Source organism: Urocitellus parryii, chromosome 2 (assembly GCF_045843805.1).
Source record: "Urocitellus parryii isolate mUroPar1 chromosome 2, mUroPar1.hap1, whole genome shotgun sequence".
Classification (NCBI taxonomy): Eukaryota; Metazoa; Chordata; class Mammalia; order Rodentia; family Sciuridae; genus Urocitellus; species Urocitellus parryii.
The window spans coordinates 69,167,109-69,187,807 of record NC_135532.1 but is presented as its reverse complement, the minus strand read 5'-3'; the positions used below and the strand labels follow the sequence as shown (position 1 = coordinate 69,187,807).

The window sequence follows — 20,699 nt, the reverse complement described above, 5'->3', positions numbered from 1 at the left end:
AATATCTTCTTACTTATAATTTCTAAGAGATTTAAATTGCTCTATGAATTCATCAGTATGAATTTATCTGGGTAGCAGTCATTATTATTTGGATAAAAACATCAGAATGTGCAGGAAGCAATTTTTCAAATTATAATATCTGCTGAACCCAGGCCAGAAATGCTGATGGTACTAATTGAGCATTAATGTATGCTACATACCAAGACTATTAATAATGAGTGATTTTTGTGGATTGAAATGGCAAAGGTAGAAGATAGATGGTGACTCAGACATTCAATTGAATTGATGGCATCCAACCCAGATTTCATGGGTCTGTAAGGTCCTCTGGAAAAAAAAAAAAAAGTTAAATCTTTGTATCTTAAATTTTTTTTTCAGAGCTAGTGTGAAATATTTCCCCTTGAACTTAATTTTGTTTATTAGGTAAAAATACTCTAAAAATACACTATTTAGATGGGTGTGGTGGCACATGCCTGTAATCCCAGAGGCTCAGGAGGCTGAAGCAGGAGAATTGCAAATTCAAAGCCTGCATTAGCAACTTAGTAAGGCCCTAGGCAACCTGTTGCAAAATAAAGGGCTCAGTGGTGAAGTGCCCCTGGATTCAATCTCTAGAACCAAAAAACAAAAACAGTATTTTTATTAACAGAAATATCAATTAAAGGGCATTTTAATAGCCTAAAATAAAAAGGCTATATTCTTCAAATAAAGGACTCACTCTTATCGTATCCTTATTCTTACTAATTTTGCCAGCTCCAGAGAATAATGAGCACACATTTATGCTCATTATTCATGTTTACATTCTGTTCTAGGTGTGTGTAGTTAGTGGTAGTAACAGCACTTTTCTCGTTTACAGTATCTTTAGTATTATTTCTCCATTTTTACAGTTAGACTTTCAAATCAGTATTATTTTTTATGTGTTACAATAAAGTGAATTTCAGAGAAATTATGTGACTTATCTAAGAAGTGAGTTAGTTAAGAAATAAAGGTTAGTACATAGGTCTTCCAATTCCTAGAGCTGGTATTTTCCATTTTACTTATTTCCGGAGATAAACTGAACAAAGCAGCAATACTAAAACCAAACATTTATTTCTTATTAACTTTATTAAGCACTATCCTAAAAATTCTTCATATTTTTATCTTATTTATTCTGTAGGAAATTCCTGCAAATTAGAGATTCTTATCTCTGTTAACATATTTTAAAAAGAAAAACTGAAGGGCAAAGAACTTGAATAACTTGCCTAGGGACGCGGAACTTGTAAAACACGTGAATTGGAATTCAACTTATCGAAGTTTGGCAAAAAAGTTCCTAACTTTGACCATTAAGCACTGATGATAGGGAGACATCATATTCTCAGTAATTTTAAGAAGCCTCTGGATATTAGCAAACCACCAGTTTGTCCTTGTTTGAAAAAACAAAAAAGTTAAATCTTTGAATCTTAAGATATAAAAATAATAAACATTATATAATAAACATATCAAGCAACATTTACGTTTAGGTAGGCCATCAAGGAGCTCATACATTATGATTTTAGAAATTATTATCATATGTAAAATGTCCTTTAAGTTGGATATAAAGAAATCTTTAATGTGTTACTATTTAAGAACAAAAATGTTCCCACCTTTTTGATGTATAGTTGTGGTGATCTAACATGCATTAAATACCTTCCATTTGTCAAACAATATAGTATGTGTTTTATATGTGTCTGTAATTTAAATTGTGTAAGACCCTTATAAGGCAATTATTTGATCATCAATTTAAACATTTTGCAGATTCAGGGATGATAATTCATTAGACAATTTGTCGACAGCACAGAATTATTTGTCCAAAGTCAGGATTTGACTCTGAAGATAACATTTTTTCTGAAATTACATAAATTATAGAATGTAGGTTGCTGTGGGATAGTTCAATAAATTTAGAAGTGTAACCCTTTTCTACGAAAAATATTTTTGAAATTTATTATTTAAAAATTTTTAAAAGCAGAGGTCATAGTTCAGTAATAGAGCACTTGCCTAGCTGCCCTACCCATTCCCCGCCACAAAAAGTAGGGTTAAGCATTTTTATAGTTTTGGTAGTTAAAGCAGGTCTTTCCCTACATTTGATTTGTCAGATAAGTGAAAACTAAAATTTTACTTTTATCAGCCTATTTTTTCTTAACTTAGACTAATGAAGCTTGTATGCAGCCACAGTTAGGCTTCCACTCACTTTTTGCAATAATTTGATCATCAATTTAAACATTTTGCAGATTCAGGGATGATAATTCATTAGATGATTTGTTGACACCACAGAATTACTTGTCCAAAGTCAGGATTTGACTTTGAAGATAACATTTTTTTGAAATTACATAAATTATGGAATGTAGGTTGCTGAAGTCATGACCATGATACCCCCTACCCAAAAGAACAGATATGATTTACTGATAATTTCTGTCAATAAGGAAGACTTCAAGAAAGGGAGACTTAGAAAGAACTCTGGCTCTAACAGATGAGGATGTGAGGAGTAGAGGGCTGGCATAGGAAGAGATGCATCACTTCTGATAAGATGCTTATTTGTGAGGAGGGGAAAGAGACAGGAAGTATTATCCCTTATTTTTCCCTCCTAGAAGTTTCTACAGTATGGGCTAAAGGAAGGAATATTGCAGCATGGGGAGAAAATGATTTTTCTGAGAAGGCCTAACTAAAATGTGTACAATTTGGAAAACTTTATGTAAATTTTTGTATTTCAGAGTATACAAATAATCTTTTTTACCCAACAGGTGTGCAAAACTCATTCTGGTATACTTGGCAAGGGATTAGCTCTTTCTCATTCACCAACTATATTAGAGGCTCTTGAAGGAAACTTACCACTTCAAATCCAAAGCAATGAGCAGTCCTTCCTGGATGATTTTATTGCTTGTGTCCCAGGATCAAGTGGTGGAAGGCTTGCAAGGTATTGTGCTTTATATAATATACAGTTACTTTCTTTTAGGGCATCATTGCTGAAGAAATGAAAGGAGAGTCATTAGGATATTAAAATGCTGACTAAAATATTCTGGTTTATGTGTTTTGCAGTTGCTGAAATATAAAATGGTGATTAATATTTAAAACTACATGATATTTATTAATGATTATTGTTTTGCCATTTGCTTTCTTTTTTATGATTAAAAAATGCTGGCCTGTGTTATTTTACTAATAAAAATATAGCTGGATGATATAGCTCAGTTGGAAGTGATTGCCTAGCAAGAACAAGGTTTTATTTTTAAAATTGCAGAGATTACTCTACTTTTTAAAATCCAAATAGTGACTGACAATTTTTTCAGTCAGCCTCACTGCAATCTTTGTAAATATTTTTAGGTGATGCTTAATTGAATTACTCATTACTCATCTCACAGGACAACTGGAACATGTAAATCACAAAATGAGTCTGGGGGGTATGTTACAAACCAAAGAAAATTGCAAATTTTACATGGAAGGGAAAGTAATAAAGAATATAGTAAGAAATTGTGTGAAGAAAGGGTGGACAGTCTACCTTTGAACCTTGCTGCCCTAAAATCAGAATTCTTTTTCTGTCCAGCTATCATAGAACAATTGTTCTTTGCCAGGCTTTTAGACAGGTAAAATCAGAGAGATTTCCTGCAGTAAGAATAAGTGTCCTTAGGACTTCAAACTGTATATAAATTCAGTTCATTTTTGGGGGGTATTTAAATTAGCCATATTTAAAATTTCAGATTTTCTGCTGGGCATGGTGGCGCACATTTGTAATCTCAGCAACTTAGCAAAGCCTTAAGAAACTTAGTGAAACCCAGTCTAAATAAAATACCAAAAAAAGCGGGGGTGTGTGGCTGGGGATGTGGCTCAGTGTTAAGCACCCCTAGGTTCACTCCCCAGTACCAAAAGAAAAAAAATTCAGATTTTCTGATTTTTAAGACTTTTATCAAATTGTACATAAACATCAGAAATTTCATATGCTTTGGCATTTTTTAAATGAATATAAATAGTATTTAATTTTTATTGGTATATTATAATTATACATAATAGTGGAATTCATTATGCCCATAAGCATTTACCAGTTTGATCTCATTTCTCAGTTGGTATTTTTTAAATGAATTTATCATTAACAGTTGCCAAAGAGGCCACTTGTGATTATCATTGAATCAGAAATAGATATTATTTAGTATTTTGTTCAGTGAAAGTTTCATTTATTTGGCTTAATTTCATTATAATCATTGAAGGTGCTGATGAATGTTTGCTTTTTTGTTTGTTATCATTATTTTAAGATGGCTTCAACCAGATTCCTATGCTGATCCTCAAAAGACATCACTGATACTGAATAAAGATGATATTCGTTGTGGTTGGCCTACTACAATAACTGTTCAAACAAAAGACCAGTATGGAGATGTGGTACATGTTCCCAATATGAAGGTAATTCTGTCTGAATTAAATTAGAAGACTTTTGTACACTGACTGCTGTAACTGGTAAAATATTAGGAATGGCAGGTACACAGAGTCTAGTTTTTCTGTCCTTTGTATATATAATGTAGGACACAGAACATTTAAATGATTTGGTTATATTAATTCTAAATTATATGCTAGAAGATGTGGTGAGTCAAAGGAAGGATTCGAAAGTCTATGTATAAAGAGTGCTAGGCACATAGGGGGAAGGCCCATGGTAATAGTGATTGAATTTTTAATGAATGAAAGCATGTTTTTCTACATTTTTATTGATTTTTAAAAAATAAATGACAGCATAATGTATTACAATTCTTATTACACATATAGAACACATTTTGTTATATCTCTGGTTGTATATAAAGTATGTTCACACCAATTCATGTCTTCATACATGTACTTTGGATAATGATGTCCATCACATTCAACCATCATTACTAACCCCCTGCCCCTTCCCTTCCCCTCCCACCCCTCTGCCCGATCTGGAGTTCATCTGTTCCTCCCATGCTCCCTTTCCCTACCCCTTTATGAGTCAGTCTTATATCAGAGAAAACATTCGGCTTTTTGGGGGATTGGCTAACTTCACTTAACATTATCTTCTGTAACTCCATCCATTTTTCTGCAAATGCCATGATTTTATTCTCTTTTATTGCTGAGTAATATTCCATTATGTACATATGCCACATTTTTTAATCTATTCATCTACTGAAGGGCATCAAGGTAAAAGAATACATTTTTAAGTTATGTTTGTTTGTTTGTTTGTTTATATATCTTTGGTTCTGGGGATTGGACCCAGGGGGCTTAACCACAGAGCCATATTTTCTACTTTTTATATTGAGATAGAGTCTCGATAAATTGCTGAGGCTGGCGTTGAATCCACAATCCTCCTGCCTTAGCCTCCTAAACTGCTAGGATTATAGGCATGTCCAGTACCTGGCAGTTTTGTTTATAATTTTAAAATACTAAAGTACATTTTGCATTGGTATTATTGTTACCACATTTTAGAATAATGATATTAAATAAATTCGAAATCTATGAATTTAGGTCATAAAAAAATAAGGAATAGAAATAATCAATTACTGTATTAATGAAGAAAGAGTTCTTTGGACACCACTTTTCTGAGACATTAATAAGGATATTTAGGGCTGGGGTTGTGGCTCAGTGGTAGAGCACTTGCCTGGTATTCATGAGGCACTGGGTTCGATTCTCAGCACCACATATAAATAAATAAATAAAACAAAGGTCCATTAACAACAGAAAAGAAATTAAAGTATTAAAAAAGGATATTTATATTATATTGTAATATAATCTTGAATTATGATACCTCATCTAAACATTTTATCATCTTTCTGAATAATTGATACTGAAAGAAATTTTAGGCAGATCCCAATCTTGTTTTGCTCCAGTGTTGAATTGGAGGGATTGGTTTTTTGAAGCTTAGAGGTAATTAAGCCACAAAACTATTTTTGCTCATAGGATACCTAATTTTACTTCAGTATTTACTTACACTAGAATTGTTTCACCTACTTCTTACATTATTTCATGTACAGCATTTTCTTCCCATCTTTGGGTTCTTTTTTTTAATCATTAATCATTCTTTCTTTTCTGTCCTGTTTTTCTCTCTTCTTCTTTCCTCTCTTTATGTCTCCTCCCTCTCTTCCCCTTCTTCCTTTCTCCTATCTATGTGCTTTTTCTACAATGTCTCCTACTCCATCTTTAGACCTCTTATTCAATGTGTTAAAAATTGATATCATATTGATCTCCAAATTAGAAACTGTACCTAGAATACTCCTTTAAAAAGGAGAAAAGTGGGTTTTTAAAATTTTATAATTTTTAATTTTATTAATATCACATTGTAACAGCTAGAAGCAACATTAGTCTATTTTTATTTTTAGCACAGGGTCTAATTAGCATTTTAAACCTTCTCAAAATTATTAAAATATTTATGTAGTGTTGTGTTGCTAATTATTTGAAATGTAAGAGTTGATTTGCAGGTAATATTCATCAAATTCTATAATGCTTGGGAGATTTTTTTGGTGTGATGCTAGGGGTTAAACCCAGTGCTTTGGTATGCTAGATAAGTCCTCTACTACTGAGCTACACCCTGAAGCTCCAAAATGCTTTTTAAAGCAATGAATATTATATTTCTTTACTTACAAAATGATCATTCCAAGAAAGTCTTGTTTAGTAATGGGACCAGTCACATTGGAAATAAGAGAATAACAACAAGTTTATAAAAGAAAGCAGAATGATTAACATTCTGTAATATCTCAGCATTAACATTAACATTTACTCAGAAAATGGTTGTTTAGCTAATGATTCAGCCAAAATGATATGTATCAAAATATAGTTTGTTTTATTTATAATCAAATGTCTTAGAATTTGAAAGCGTTTGCTTTTTTTATTATATTTAAAGTTTAAAGATTTTAATCATGACAAATATGTATGAGCTGAGGAATTTTACCTTGTAGACTTAAGGTGTTGGTTTATTTTTTCAAAATACGAATGGGTTTTTTACTATTCCCAGGTCATTATGTCAATTCAAATACTGATTTCTTAACCCCAGCTGAAGATTGTGTTTCTTCAATAGATTATGTGTGTCAGCTACACTTAACTTTATGTATACATAAAAAGCCTCAAATTACAGATTCCATGGGATGACATTATTAATAAGGATAGTAAATATTAAAGATATTCTGCAATTCCAAGATGTCCCTCAGTTACTTAACTAATACTGTCACATTAATTTACACTACCTTTTCTATTTCTACAAAGATCCTGCTGTTTGATTACCTATTCAGAAGTATTGTCAATAGGAACAGCAAAAATTTTTTAGTGAAGCTCAGAATGGTGATGCCTGATGAGGAACTAAAGCAGAATTCAGATTGTAAATCTGTAGTTAGTTACCTAGGGTTCAAAATGCCCCACCCCCCCACCCCCCAATGCAGTAACAGACAAAAACAGAATAAAACAGTTTGCTGTAAATCCTGGTATAATTTTTGATGCTGTGCAGTGAATCAGGACCTTATGCTTGCTACATATACACTCTTATCACTGAGCTACACTCTACACTCCCAGTCCTCCTAAAGTATTTCTGAAAAATGTTTTGTTATAAGCCAGTTTGTATTTTCAGTATTTTAACATCTTAAAACATATGCTTGCAGGTGTGCTGGGGTTGTGGCTCGGAGGTAGAGTGCTTGCCTAGCATGCATGAGGCGCTGGGTTCTATCCACAGCACCACATAAAAAAATAAAGATATTGTGTTCACCTATAACTAAAAAATTATTAAGCTTTTAATAATTATTATTAATAATTAATAATTATTAAACTTTTGAAGAAAATGCCAAGGTAAATCAATGCTAATATAGAGTTTATATAATTATGAGTCCATGATTGTAAATTGCCTCTTTTGATGTGTCAAGGACAATTACATAATAATAGTATTTGTGTTTTATAATATCATGATTAGGTGGAAGTGAAAGCCGTCCCCGTTTCTCAGAAAAAAACATCTTTACAGCAAGAGCAAGTAAAGAAATCTCAAAGGATTCCTGGCAGTCCTGCAGTAACAGCAGCATCTGCTAATGCCGACATGACTTTTGGTGGGCTGGCATCACCGAAATTGGATGTCTCATATGAACCAATGATAGTTAAGGAGGCTCGATATATTGCAATAACAATGATGAAGGTAACTTATTTAAAAGAGAACTTTTTTTCATTATTTAACAAAAAATTCAGTCATTCAAATACAGACACAAAATTATATGTCTAAAGGTCTATTATTAGATGTTAAACTCCCAGAATATTTTTTAAAATGATGCTATCTTCTTCTACGGGGGATTTTCGTTGCTTTCAGGCAGATATGTAGAGGGGAATCACTAGTTTCAGAACAAGTTAATCCCATCAGAGGTTGATTTTTTTATTCCCTGCAAAAGTACTTGTGTATTTTTAATCCATATACTACTACTATTAGAACATAGTTCTTAAGGGTTTTATGTTTTTCCTATGCCCCCTTCACTTTTTAGTTCCTCTCAAATGCCCAATGCATTTCTTTATGTTTCCTACTTCTTTTGGCATTTTAGTTCTCCGATTCCTTTATGTAGATTTAAAAAAATATTTTGTCTAGCTATTTTTATCTTATCTTGAGAGGTAATATTAGTCTAAATTATCAAGATGGTCATTATATGAAATTGAAGTTATTAATAAACAGTGATGAGCCATTGAAGGCTATCTGTATCTAGTAAAATAATGGTCTGATTAAATTGGTGTTTTATACAGATTGTGGTGGAGTAGAGACAGTACAATTGGGCAGATAGATGATTATGAAGCATGGTTTGATTTAAACCTCTAGGAGACTATTGAAATGTGCTGAACTCTTGGACAAATGAGTTGTCACTCAGAATAGGAAAAAAATGAAGATATTTCAAGAGATAAAAATGGTATCTAACACTCAGGTTGTAGGGTTGGTCTTAAAGAGGAAGCATAATAGTGCCTTGTTCTTTCTACCAAGAGAGTGTAGACAATAATTAATACAGATGTTGGTAAATTTGTAGATTGTACACCTAATAAACTACTTAAGATAATATTTTTGTTTTAGATTAAAGATGGGAGTTAGGAATCTTAGGGTCAAGATTTTGAATCAAAACAAAAAAATAACAAAACAGTTAATGTAGAGAACTAAATATGAAATTGACCAGAAAAGACTTGTCATACATCCTTGAATTAATTGAAATTGAATACCATACAGTGTAGTGTGATAAGAATGTGGATAATGTGAGCATTTAGATTGATTCAGCATTGACATTTTGCCAAATAGTTTAAGAAGAGTACTAAACAGGAGTTGCGTATGTGGTTGTTAAAGAGAGGATAGTATAACCTATGTAGTTTTGGAAGGGGAAATGGGAGAAGATTCAGACAAAGAGAAAGTTGAGTAAGAGGGACTGGAAGTCTAAAAGTAGATATAATGCTAGAAATTGAGGTAGGAAACTGAGCAGGCTGTATTCTTTTGATTTCAGAGATAGAACAATTTTGTAAAATATTACGGGTCTGTGACTTTTGTTGTAGGTGTTTGAAATAAACTTGAAGTTGGTTATTAAGGATGAAGAAATTCAGGATCAAAAAGCTGGAATTTTGGGCTGGGGTTGTGGCTCAGTGATAGAGTAGATGCCTCGCATGTGTGAGGGACTGGGTTCGATTTTCAGCACCACATACAAATAAATGAATAAAAAAAGGTCTGTCAACAATTAAAAAATATTTCTTAAAAAGCTGGAATTTTAAATGTGATAGACATCATTATCCAAAGTACATGTAAGAAGACACGAATTGGTGTCAGCATTCTTTATATACAGCCAGAGATAAGAAAAATTGTACTGTATACGTGTAATAAGAATTGTAATGCAGTCCGCTGTCATTTATTTTAAAAAATTCAATTTTTAAAAAAAGCTGGCATTTTAGATGAACTGCCCACTGGCTATTGAAGAATTCAAAACTAAACATTCATTTCAGCTTGTATCTAAGGAACTGACTTTCTGGGTTTTTTTGTTTTTTGATTTTTTTTTTTAACCTCTCTCTCCCTAATCATTCTTCTTAGTTTTCTATTAACATGCCTCCACTTGTATAATTTTTTTTTTTTAATTCAGAACTGAGAGCAGGATTTCAGAATGTTCTGAATGGCACCTGGTTAGAGCAGTTAGAGAATGCCATTCCCAGACTATCTCTTTGGGACGTTCAGTCATGTTTCAGGAAAGTAGACATCATGTGCCCATTTAATAGTGAGTGAAATATTGTGGAAGGTGGAAAAATGAGATATAGTTTCTTCTCTCATGAATACATTTAATAATATATATTTACAGGAAAAGGAAAGTGATAGAGTAGAAGACACTACTGGGAATCTAGAATCCTGGGTTTTCTAACTGTTGACTCCTGTCGAAATTTGTAAAGACTCAAAGTGCATTTTTCTGGTCTAGGAATATACTCAATGATACAATGTTTTCCTGAAATATGTGAAGCCCTGGGTTCAATCCCCGGGACCACAGAAAATAAAGCAGAGGATGTTTATGTACAATGTTTGCATAGACAAAGGAGGTGAAATAATTTCTAAATTACTTTCATGAGGACAAAAAGATAAGGAGAAGGAAGGGGGGTTTTAAAATGGATATGCTCCTCTTTATAAGTATAATAGTTAGAAGCAGATGTGGAATTGGAAATCTTGACCTGAACTTTAAAAGATAATGATTAATTTGGTAATGTTGCAGATATACAAAAGCATAAAGAATAATGTGCCATTTTTGTCTACACATTTCACCATAATTGTTTCAATAATTTTGCTATTTTTATTAAGTAACAGATTTTTGCAGGCACAGTTGAAGCCATTTATAAAACCTCAATCAACTCCCATCCCATCCTTAGAGGTGACCATTATCCTGAATGTCATGGTGTTCATTCCCCTTACATTTGTATGTTTTTGTTCTGTGACTGAATACATATTTATCCATGAGCAATATATTTAGGTGTTCTGTATGCATCCCAAAAGTTTATAAAATGATATCAGATTTTACATATCCTTTTGCCAGATTTTTACTCATCATTAATTTTGAGTTTTAGTGAGATAGTTGAAGTTTATTCATCTTAACTAAATATTTCATTAATTTCTCTTCCAAAATTTGTTCATTTTCCCATTGATGTACATTTAATTTAAGCTGTTTGAAATAAACATCCTTGCACTTGTTTCCTTTTGCACTGGGTTTTTGTTTGTTTGTTCATTTGTTTTTAATAGACTATATCTTACTATGTTGCCCAAACTCCCACCTAACCCTCCAGTGTAGGTGGGACTATAGGCATTTACTATCATTTGATTATTATTAACACAATTTGATGACTGTGATATGATTATTTTGTTGTTTAGTTAAATAACTTTCAATATTTATTGTCCTTTCAGATTTCTTCTTTTGGAAATTGTATTTACTCACTTTTTTTTGTTGTTTGTAATATAATTTATTAAATTTTTACATTAATGTTTAAAACATATTGCATATGTACCATTGTACCAGTCTCTTTAATGTACGTAATCTTTTTTTTTTCCTTTTCTTTTGATCCTGGGGATTGAACCCAGAGTACTTTCCCACTGGGCTACGTCCCCCATTCTTTTTAATTTTAAAATTTTTAATTTTATTTATTTTTTAATTTAGATATGACAGTGGAATGTATTACAATTCTTATTACACATATAGAGCACAATTTTTCAAATCTCTGGTTGTATACAAAATATATTCACACCAATTCGTGTCTTCATACATGTACTTTGAATAATGATGTCCATCACATTCCACCATCATTTCTAACCCCCTGCCCCCTCCTTTCCCCTCCCACTCCTCTTTTAGAGTTTGTCTATTCCTCCTATGCTCCCCCTCCATATCCCACTATGAATCAGCCTCCTTATATCAGAGAAAACATTTGGCATTTGGTTTTTGGGGTTGACTAACTTCACTTAGCGTTATCTTCTCTAACTCCATCTCTCTACTTGCAAATACTATGATTTTATTCTCTTTTATTGCTGAGTAATATTCCATTGTGTATATATACCACATTTTTACTCACTTTTATTTTATGTAGTTTCTCTCTTTTATTGATTTGACCTTTATTATGGATGCATATCTCATTTGGGTTATATATATTACAAATCCACTCTCCTTTTGATGAAGCCTTTTCTCTAGAGCATATTTTTAATACAAATCTACATTTTAATATACTGAAAAGATATTCTTTTTAAAATATTTTGTTCAAGTTTTTTCATTTGAATCTTTAACACAACAGGAAAATATTTTTGTAAATGATGTAATGTAGGGTCATTGAATTTTTTTTCTTTTCTCCTTGTATGGATAACCAGTTTTCTCAATACCATTTATTAATTGTTTTATCATTTCACTGATTGAGAATGTTTTTAATGATTTTATGACTACTACTGGTTTGTTTTCCAAAAGGTTTATGAAAATTACTCATTTGAGGAGCTGCGTTTTGCATCACCAACTCCTAAGAGGTAAGGATCATTTTCTGAAAGAATAGCTAAAATGTCAGTTGTCATCTGCTAACACCTAAAATAATTCTACATTTCAACTTTTAACTTTCATAAATAAATAATTACCACCATATAATAAGGTGTAGATTTGCTAGCAGAGTGTACATTCAACTGGAATACTGTCAGTATTTTACAAAACTACTAGAGAAACAATAAATACTCATTAAAATAAGTATTAATTGGCTTGTTTGGGGTTGATTGGGTTTTGTTTGATTTTTTTGCTGTTTTTTAATTATTCCTTTTCTTCTTCCAATGAGTTATGAAGAGATTTCATATTTGGTTATGATATCTTAAGTTTTCAACCCCTGATTAATTCTGTTAACTTCATATTTAAGCAGATCCATGGTACTTCAGAGAGTTCATTTACATAAAATTTAGGCAAAGCTCTGAAGTAAATCTGAGAAAGCATATTTACTTATAGGCTTCATTGTATTGCATATCACATGACTTTACTAGAAACCAACAGATTACTTTGACTTTGTTTTGGTATATATGCAAAGTACAATTGTAATATATAATATAGAAAGTTTTCTTTTTTCCTAAAAAGCAGAGTGCTGTACATTGTATCTTTGGGTACATGAAAGTAGCATTTTGTTCCTGACTTTAGTTAATAAAATGTCTGCTGGAGTAGAAGCATATGTATATAGGTGACTTTTGAACAGTGTGATTCTGCAGTCTGTACAATTAGAAAAATGAGAAATTATACCCCAATGATACAAATGTATGAATTGCCAAGATCATTGTAATGTCATGTGTAGATAATAAAAAAAATTGTAAAATATATGTGAACAGTATTAATTTATAGCATGTTAAATAAGATCAAGCCGACCATTTCCCTACTAAACAGGTTTTTGTATACATTGGGCATCTTAAACCTAATTGAAATAGTCTCATCTAAGAAAATTAATGTATTCATTTTAAAAACTGTTGAGCTTCTGCTATTGGAAAGGCTTTGAGTACCTTTATGAACGTGACATTTGTGGTTGTGATTCTCATAGCATTTACATTCCTAAGGAGAAACAAACTATAAATAAATCATAAAGATAAATAAGGTTATTTAATGATGTTGGAGATGAAGCAAATTGTCAAAGTATTATTACATGACAGTAGAGGGCTACTTGAGGAGTTGTATTTGACTAGAGGGTTTGTGTTAGCTTTGGTTTGCTATGATCAAGATACCTATCAAGAACAACTTAGAGACAAAGTTTATTTTGGTTCATGAACTTAGAGGTTTACTCTATGGTTGGCTGACTCCATTGCTTTGGGCCTGAGATGAGGCAGAACATCATGGTTGAAGGGTGTGGCAGAGGAAAGTTGTTCAGCTCATAGCAACAAAAAAGGAGAGAGAGAGAGAGAGAGAGAAGATCCAGGGTCAAAATATAATCCCCAAAGGCATGTCCCCAGTAACCTACTTCCTCTAGCCACACCCTACCTGCCTATAGTTATCACACAGTATTTCATTCCAATTATTAATCAACCAAATGGATTAATCCGCTGATTAAGTTATGGCTCTCATAAACGAACAGAATTCAGTGTTGGTGGTTGACCAAGTAAAGATTTGGGGAAGTAGTTTTCAACAAAAGAAAGCCTGAGTGGATGGATCTTGATTCCTTTGAGGAACAGACAGAAAAGAGGCTAGAGAAAAGTGAGCAAGAGGGAGGAATAATAAAGGCGAGTTTGGAGCACTGTTTACATTTGGAGTAGTATTCTATGTTAAATAATTTAAATTTTCTTCTAATCAAATTTACTTAGAGAGTTTTAAACAGGAAAGTCACACCATCTGATTTGTAGTATTATAAAGATCATTCTGGCTGTTCTCTGAAGATGAATTATAGGGGTACAAGAATGGGAACAGAGAGATAAGTTAGATACTATTAAGTATCATGGAACAGTTGTAAAAAGACTAAAGATGGAATTTGGGATACACCTAGGAGGTACAGCTAATAGACCGTGCTTATAGAGTGGAACAGAAGACAAAAGAGAGAAGAATCAAAAATGATCATAGTTTTTCTTTGATTTCACCAGAAGTTTTATGATTAGCCAATTTGGTCCACAAACCAAATCTGGCCTGTTGCCTGCTTTCCTAAATAAAATGTTATTAGAGCACAATCTTGCTCATTAGTTTATATATTGTTTATGGCAATTTTTGTACTACAATTGTGTAGTTAAACAGTTGTAACAAAGACTCTTTTGGCACAGAAGGCTAAAATATTGCTACAGCCTATGGTATAGTATAATGGTTTTTATGAAAATCAAAAAGTCTAAGGAAAAAACAGGCATTCATTTCTCCTACTTTGTTTTGTAAGTTGTATATGGATGAGAAATGAGTTTTTCTTTAGATATGTTAAAATCGAGACACCAAGATATCCCTAGTTATCTAAGTGGAGATGGCAGCTTATAACTAGAAAGAGTTTGAAACTCATGGAAAAATAAATTTGCGAGTCGTCCTTATACATATGTGTGATTCTTAACACTGAGGAATGGATGAATTAGCTACTGAAAAGTTAGTATAGAAAAAAATGAAAACCTAGACCCCAGTCCTGGAGCTTTCTGTAAATTGAATGGTGATTAGAGAGCCAACAACACTAAGAATGGCCATTGAAGCAAAAGAAAAAAACTTGGAGAAAGTTACGGAAGCAAGAAGAAGGAAGTTTTTCAAAAAAGTAAGAGTTGACAACTATCAAATGCTACTGAGAGATTGCCTGGAAAAAATGACCATTACATTCAGAGACATGATGGGCATTCGTGACTTTGATATCAGCAATTGTATTGCAGTGTTGGGATCAAAAAACCTAGTAAGTTGTGGAAGTGGAAATTTTTTTAAAAAATGAAGAAGGTAATTGTGGACATTCTTTAGATAAATTTTGATATAAACGCGAGAAGACCTAAGAGACCTTACTGAAGACCATAATATTAAGAAGAGGTATTTGATTTGTCAAGATGGGAGAATCAAGGAACAAATAGTGATTCCAGATTTCCCAACAACTCAGAAAGGATACAGAGAAGGATCAGCAAATCAGAGAAGGATGACAGAATAAATACTCTTAAGATTCAATATTACAAAGATTGAGACCTGGAGAGCCTAGAAGATGGGTTACCAGCATAGAAAATAAGATCAGAGTTCCCTAACCCTGAACCTAGATCAGGGAGGGGGAAGGAGGGAGGGACACCAGAAAGAGAAAGAGAGAATGGAAAAACTCTTAAGCCTCACCCCTTATTAACAATATTTGGGGAAAAAAACATTTTAAAATGTATTAACAGCAAAGGTGTTCTCATACCAGGTCAAGCAGTTTAAATGCAGAAATGACCTTTGCTTTCATTTCATTTCCAAGCAGCTTGGAAATCTGCAGCCTTGTTGTGTAACACACAACTGATCAATCACCCTTTAAATAATCTTGTACGAGCCCAGGCAGGGAAGGGGCCTTCTGCGTAGTATCCAACACCCCCATACAGCATCCCACGTGAAAGCTGGCAGGGAGGGAGGGCTTAATGCAGCCTCTGCAAAAGCACTGGTAGTGACCTGGAACCAGGAAGGGAAGGAGTACCCTGCACAGCTTCTGCAAAAGCCCAGGCAATGAAGGAGCACCCCACTCAGTTTCCTTAGGAATGAGAAAGGAGCACTCCATGCAGCCCTAAAAAAGGGCCCAGGCAGGGAAGGAGTGCCTCATGCAACATCCCTGGAACACAGGCAGGAAAGGACCATCTGGAAGAGCCCTGGCAGAGAAAAAGCACTCTGACGCATCGAGGAACCCTGGGCAGAGAAGTAGAACCCACTCCATCAACCCCTGGCTGAAAGGGAGAGCTCCAGGCACTTGATTAGTGCCTTTGCAAGCCAGAATAGAGACAGATCTGTGGCCTGCAAATTTCAGTGGTGGGAAATAAGAGCTCTCATCCAAGCCAGAATACAGTTTTGGCCCCAAGCCAAAAAAAAAAAAAAAAAAAAGGAAACCCTTAAGACTGCTATTGGGGAAATTGCCTGAGTCCTAAGAAATCTAGAGGGCCTCTCCCCCGGATTCTTGCCACAGTTTTATGTGAGGCCTGTCCCAGAGGGAAGCAGCCTGGATATCCAGCAACAAAGCTGGTCTGTCCAGATCTTTGCAGCAGCCAGCAGAAATTATATGAGTCTTATAAAACTTAAAGGGAAGGTGTTTGGGCCCAGATCATAACCAGTGGGAGGTTGGTTGAAGCCAAAATTCTCCTGGTACGAGGCAGCAAATAACCATGGCACAAAGTCTGACCTGTGAACACCACAGATGTGTCTCTAGACACTTGTGGAACATTGGTTGGGCACTGCCTCAGCCACAGACAGCAGAGGAAAGCAGCATCCACTATACCCAACCTGGGGCAGTGGAACATAGAACCTAAGTGAACCAGCTAAGTTATCCTAAGTTATCCTACTCAATATTAAGGACCCCAGTGAGCTGCATCCCCAAAGGGGAGTGACTCCATCACAGATCACCCATGTAGAACCCACAACCCTGTGATTGGTGCTTATAGACAGCCACTAGGCTCTACACCACCTTGAAAAGAATCTGGTAGGAGAGAGCTGGTACGAAAGAGATATACAGCAATAATCCAGAGACCTACATCATTATCTCCAGCACACAATAAGGAAAACAAAACAAACAACAAAAACAACAAACAGACACAATACTGCACCCTTTGAGTAGTCAGTTCCAGGCCCCTGAACTGACAAACCAGTAGTGGCTAGTGAGAGGTTTATAGCAACTAGGAAAGTAGCTCCTGCATCCAAGCACTGCTAGAGGAATTCAAAAAGACTGCTGGACATCCTCAAAACATCCCAAACCCTAATGAAACCCAAACCAAGATTTAATAAGAACTTTCTTTGCCTTGATATGGTTTACTGTAAATAACTGTAATGTCAGCTTTGATTTTAGAAACTATTCTTTTTTTTTAAATTGCTTTTTAGTTGTTGAATAACCTTTATTTGTTTATAGGTGGTGCTGAGAATTGAACCCAGTGCCTCACACATGCTAGGCAAGCTACAATCCCAGACCTAAACTATTCTTTGTTTTGATTGATAGTTGTTACCCTAATAGCCAACTTTGCACCTTCAACCCATTTGAATGTATTTCTTCTAATGGTTTAAACACATTAATTGGAATCATTTTTTCTAGCTGTATTTTCTTAGCTCTGGTTTGTACTTGCTCTTCTTTCTCTTTGTTCTCATGCTTACACTGTTTACTATTGCCTCAAATCCCTCCCATTAATTTCTGTCTCCTTTTTACCTTGGTCTGTATCCTTCTTGCCTGTTCTTTTCATAAGGTTGAATAGTATGTGGCTTGGCTCTTAAGTGATTTCAGTAAATAGCATCAGTAACTGCTCTCAGAGTGGTACTGATACTGCAGTTATCAGAGGCCACACATTGAGTTAAACTACCAATACTTGGTTGTTTACTCAATCCAGGGCTCCTAAGAGGGAAAATCCCACAAAATAGTTGCTTGCTTAAAATAGGATGGTTATATCCTAATAATGGGTAGACATACAAACATAATGAAAAAGCAAGGGAACAAACTACCCCAGACAGTCCATAACACTGACTCCATAGATACCACAGTCAAGGAGATGTCTCATACAGAATTTAGAAGATTCTTGGTTAAAATGATCAGTTAGCTAAAAGAAGATGTATAGAGTGAAATTAGAAAATATAGGAAATGAAGATTACTTCAATAAAGAGACATAGATCCTGAGAAAGAACCAGACACAAATCTGGGAAATCAGGACTCAATAAACCAAATTAAAAATTCATTGGAAAGCCTCACCAGTCGATTAAACCACTTTGAAGATAGATTTTCAGGCCTTAAAGACAAAGTATATAATCTTTAAAATCAAGTTGACCATAAAGAAAAGATGTTAAGAGACCATGACCAAAATATTTTAAGAAATTTGGGACACCATCAAAAGACCAAATCATTGGAGTAAATGAAAGTTTCCAAAAACAAACTAAAAAGATGCACAACTTTTCAATGAAATAATATTGGAAATTTTTCCAAATATGAGGAATGAGGTGGTAATTCAAATATAAGAGACATACAAAACTTCAAATAGACAGTATATATATTCTCCAACACAATAATAATGAAGATACCTAATATACAGTATAAGGATAGACTTTTAAAAGCCACAAGGGAAAAACAGCAAGTCACATTTAGAGGAAACCAATTCAGATCTCAACTGACTTCTCAACCCAGACCATAAAAGCCAGGAGGGCTTGGAATAATGTATACCAACCTCTAAAAGAAAATGGATACCAACCAGGATTACTATAGCCAGAATTGAGGTTGAAATAAAAAAACTTCCACAATAAATAGAAATTGAAAGTCATAACCACAAAACCTGCACTACAAAACATACTCAACAAAATACTTCATCAAGAAGAAATGGAGAATTATAATGAAAACTAACATTGGAATGCATTGCATTAGAAGAATAGTCAATTGAAGGAGAATCAAATCTGAATCTTAACATTTGAAATAAATCCAATGACAGGAAGTAAGAATCACCTCTGTATAATAATATTGAATGAAAATATTGAATGTACGTCAAAAGACTTAGATTACATCTCTTTTTCAATCCAATCAGCCAAACATAGGATGTAAGAAACTCACCTTGCAGACATACATTCACAGACTGAAAGTGAAAGGATGGGAAAAGATATACCATGCCAATCGTTGCTGAAAGCAAGCAGGGATAGCTACTTTATCAGACAAGGTAGACTCCAAGACAAACTCAATCAGAAGAGACAAGGTCACTTCATACTGTTAAGGGAATCATCCAACAACAAGAAATAATGATTATAAATGTTTATCCCCAAACAATGTAGCTTCTACGTACATAAATTCTTCTAAATATCAAGAATCACACCTCTTTCATTAGTAGAGAGATCATACAGACAAAAACTAAGTAAAGATTCTTCTGAACTAGGGGCTGGGGATGTGGCTCAAGCAGTAGCATGCTAGCCTGCCATGTGTGCGGCCCGGGTTCGATCCTCAGCACCACATACAGACAAAGATGTTGTGTCTGCCAAATACTAAAAAATAAATATTAAAAAAAAGATTCTTCTGAACTAAAAAATACTACTTATCAAATGGACCTAACAGACATCTATATAATATTTCACTATTTAATGACTGAATTCACTTTCTTCTCAGCAACACATGAAACATTTTCTAAATAGACTTTATTTTAGGTCAAAGATCAAATCTTAACAAATACAAAAAAATAGAGATAATTTCTTCCATAATTGAATGAATTTAGAAATCAGCAAGATGAAAACAGAAACCACTTTAATATGTGGAGATTAAATAACACACTTTTGAATAACAAATGGATAGTAAAAGAAATCAGGAAAAATTTTTTAAATCTTACAAAACAAATGAAAACAGTGATATTATAATACCAAAATCTCTGGAATAGTACAAAGGCAATTCTAAAAGGAAATTTTATAGCACTTAGTTTATATATTTAAAAAACAGAAAGTTGCAAAATAAATACTCTAACAGTACATCTCAAGACCTTAGAAAAAGAAGAAGAAACTAACACCAAAATCAGCAGAAGATTATGGTGTATATACACACAATAGAATATTACTCAAGTATGAAAATGAAATTATGTTATTTGCTAGTAAATGGATGAAACTGGAGACTATAATGCTAAATGAAATAAGTCAGACTCAGAAAGTGAAGGATCAAATGTTTTCTCTGATATGGGGAAGGTAGTCCAAAATTAGGGTGGGACAAGAGAGAGAAAAAAGAAATGGGGGGAGAGTTCCGTCAAAATGACAGAAAGGTTAGGTGAGTAGGAGAAGGGGATTAAGGGGCAGAGAGAAGAGATGGGGTAAGGAAAAAACAGAGGAATGAATCTTATATAACTTTCCAGAGGTACTACAGTGAATTTCACCACCGTGTATATCTACAAGATATTAATTTTTAAAAGAAAATGTAAATAAATAAGTCAGTAGAGGAAAAGAAATGTGGAGGGCTGTACAGAGGTTAAGAATAAGTAAGGGGACTTAACTGGAGCATACTATACTACCTGCATTTACAATTATGTGAAAATAAATCCTAATCTTATATATAACTATTATAAAGCAATAAAAAAATTTAAATAGGAAATTCTCAAGTTTTTTGTATGCTAATAGAAATGATCCAATACAGTGGGAAAAATTGAAAATGCATGGGAGAAG

At 33.7% G+C, this 20,699-nt stretch overlaps 1 protein-coding gene across 4 annotated transcripts in view; it reads left to right on the top strand.

The window, feature by feature from the left end:
- Positions 1–20,699, top strand: part of Mycbp2 (MYC binding protein 2) — a 280,426-nt gene that overhangs the window by 169,883 nt on the left and 89,844 nt on the right. For all 4 annotated transcript variants that reach the window (XM_026407494.2, XM_026407493.2, XM_077795218.1 and 1 more), the window contains exons 45-48: positions 2,751–2,923; positions 4,251–4,395; positions 7,892–8,107; positions 12,399–12,454. In XM_026407494.2, coding sequence (XP_026263279.2) covers positions 2,751–2,923; positions 4,251–4,395; positions 7,892–8,107; positions 12,399–12,454 — 590 coding nt within the window. The remainder of the gene's footprint in view (positions 1–2,750; positions 2,924–4,250; positions 4,396–7,891; positions 8,108–12,398; positions 12,455–20,699) is intronic.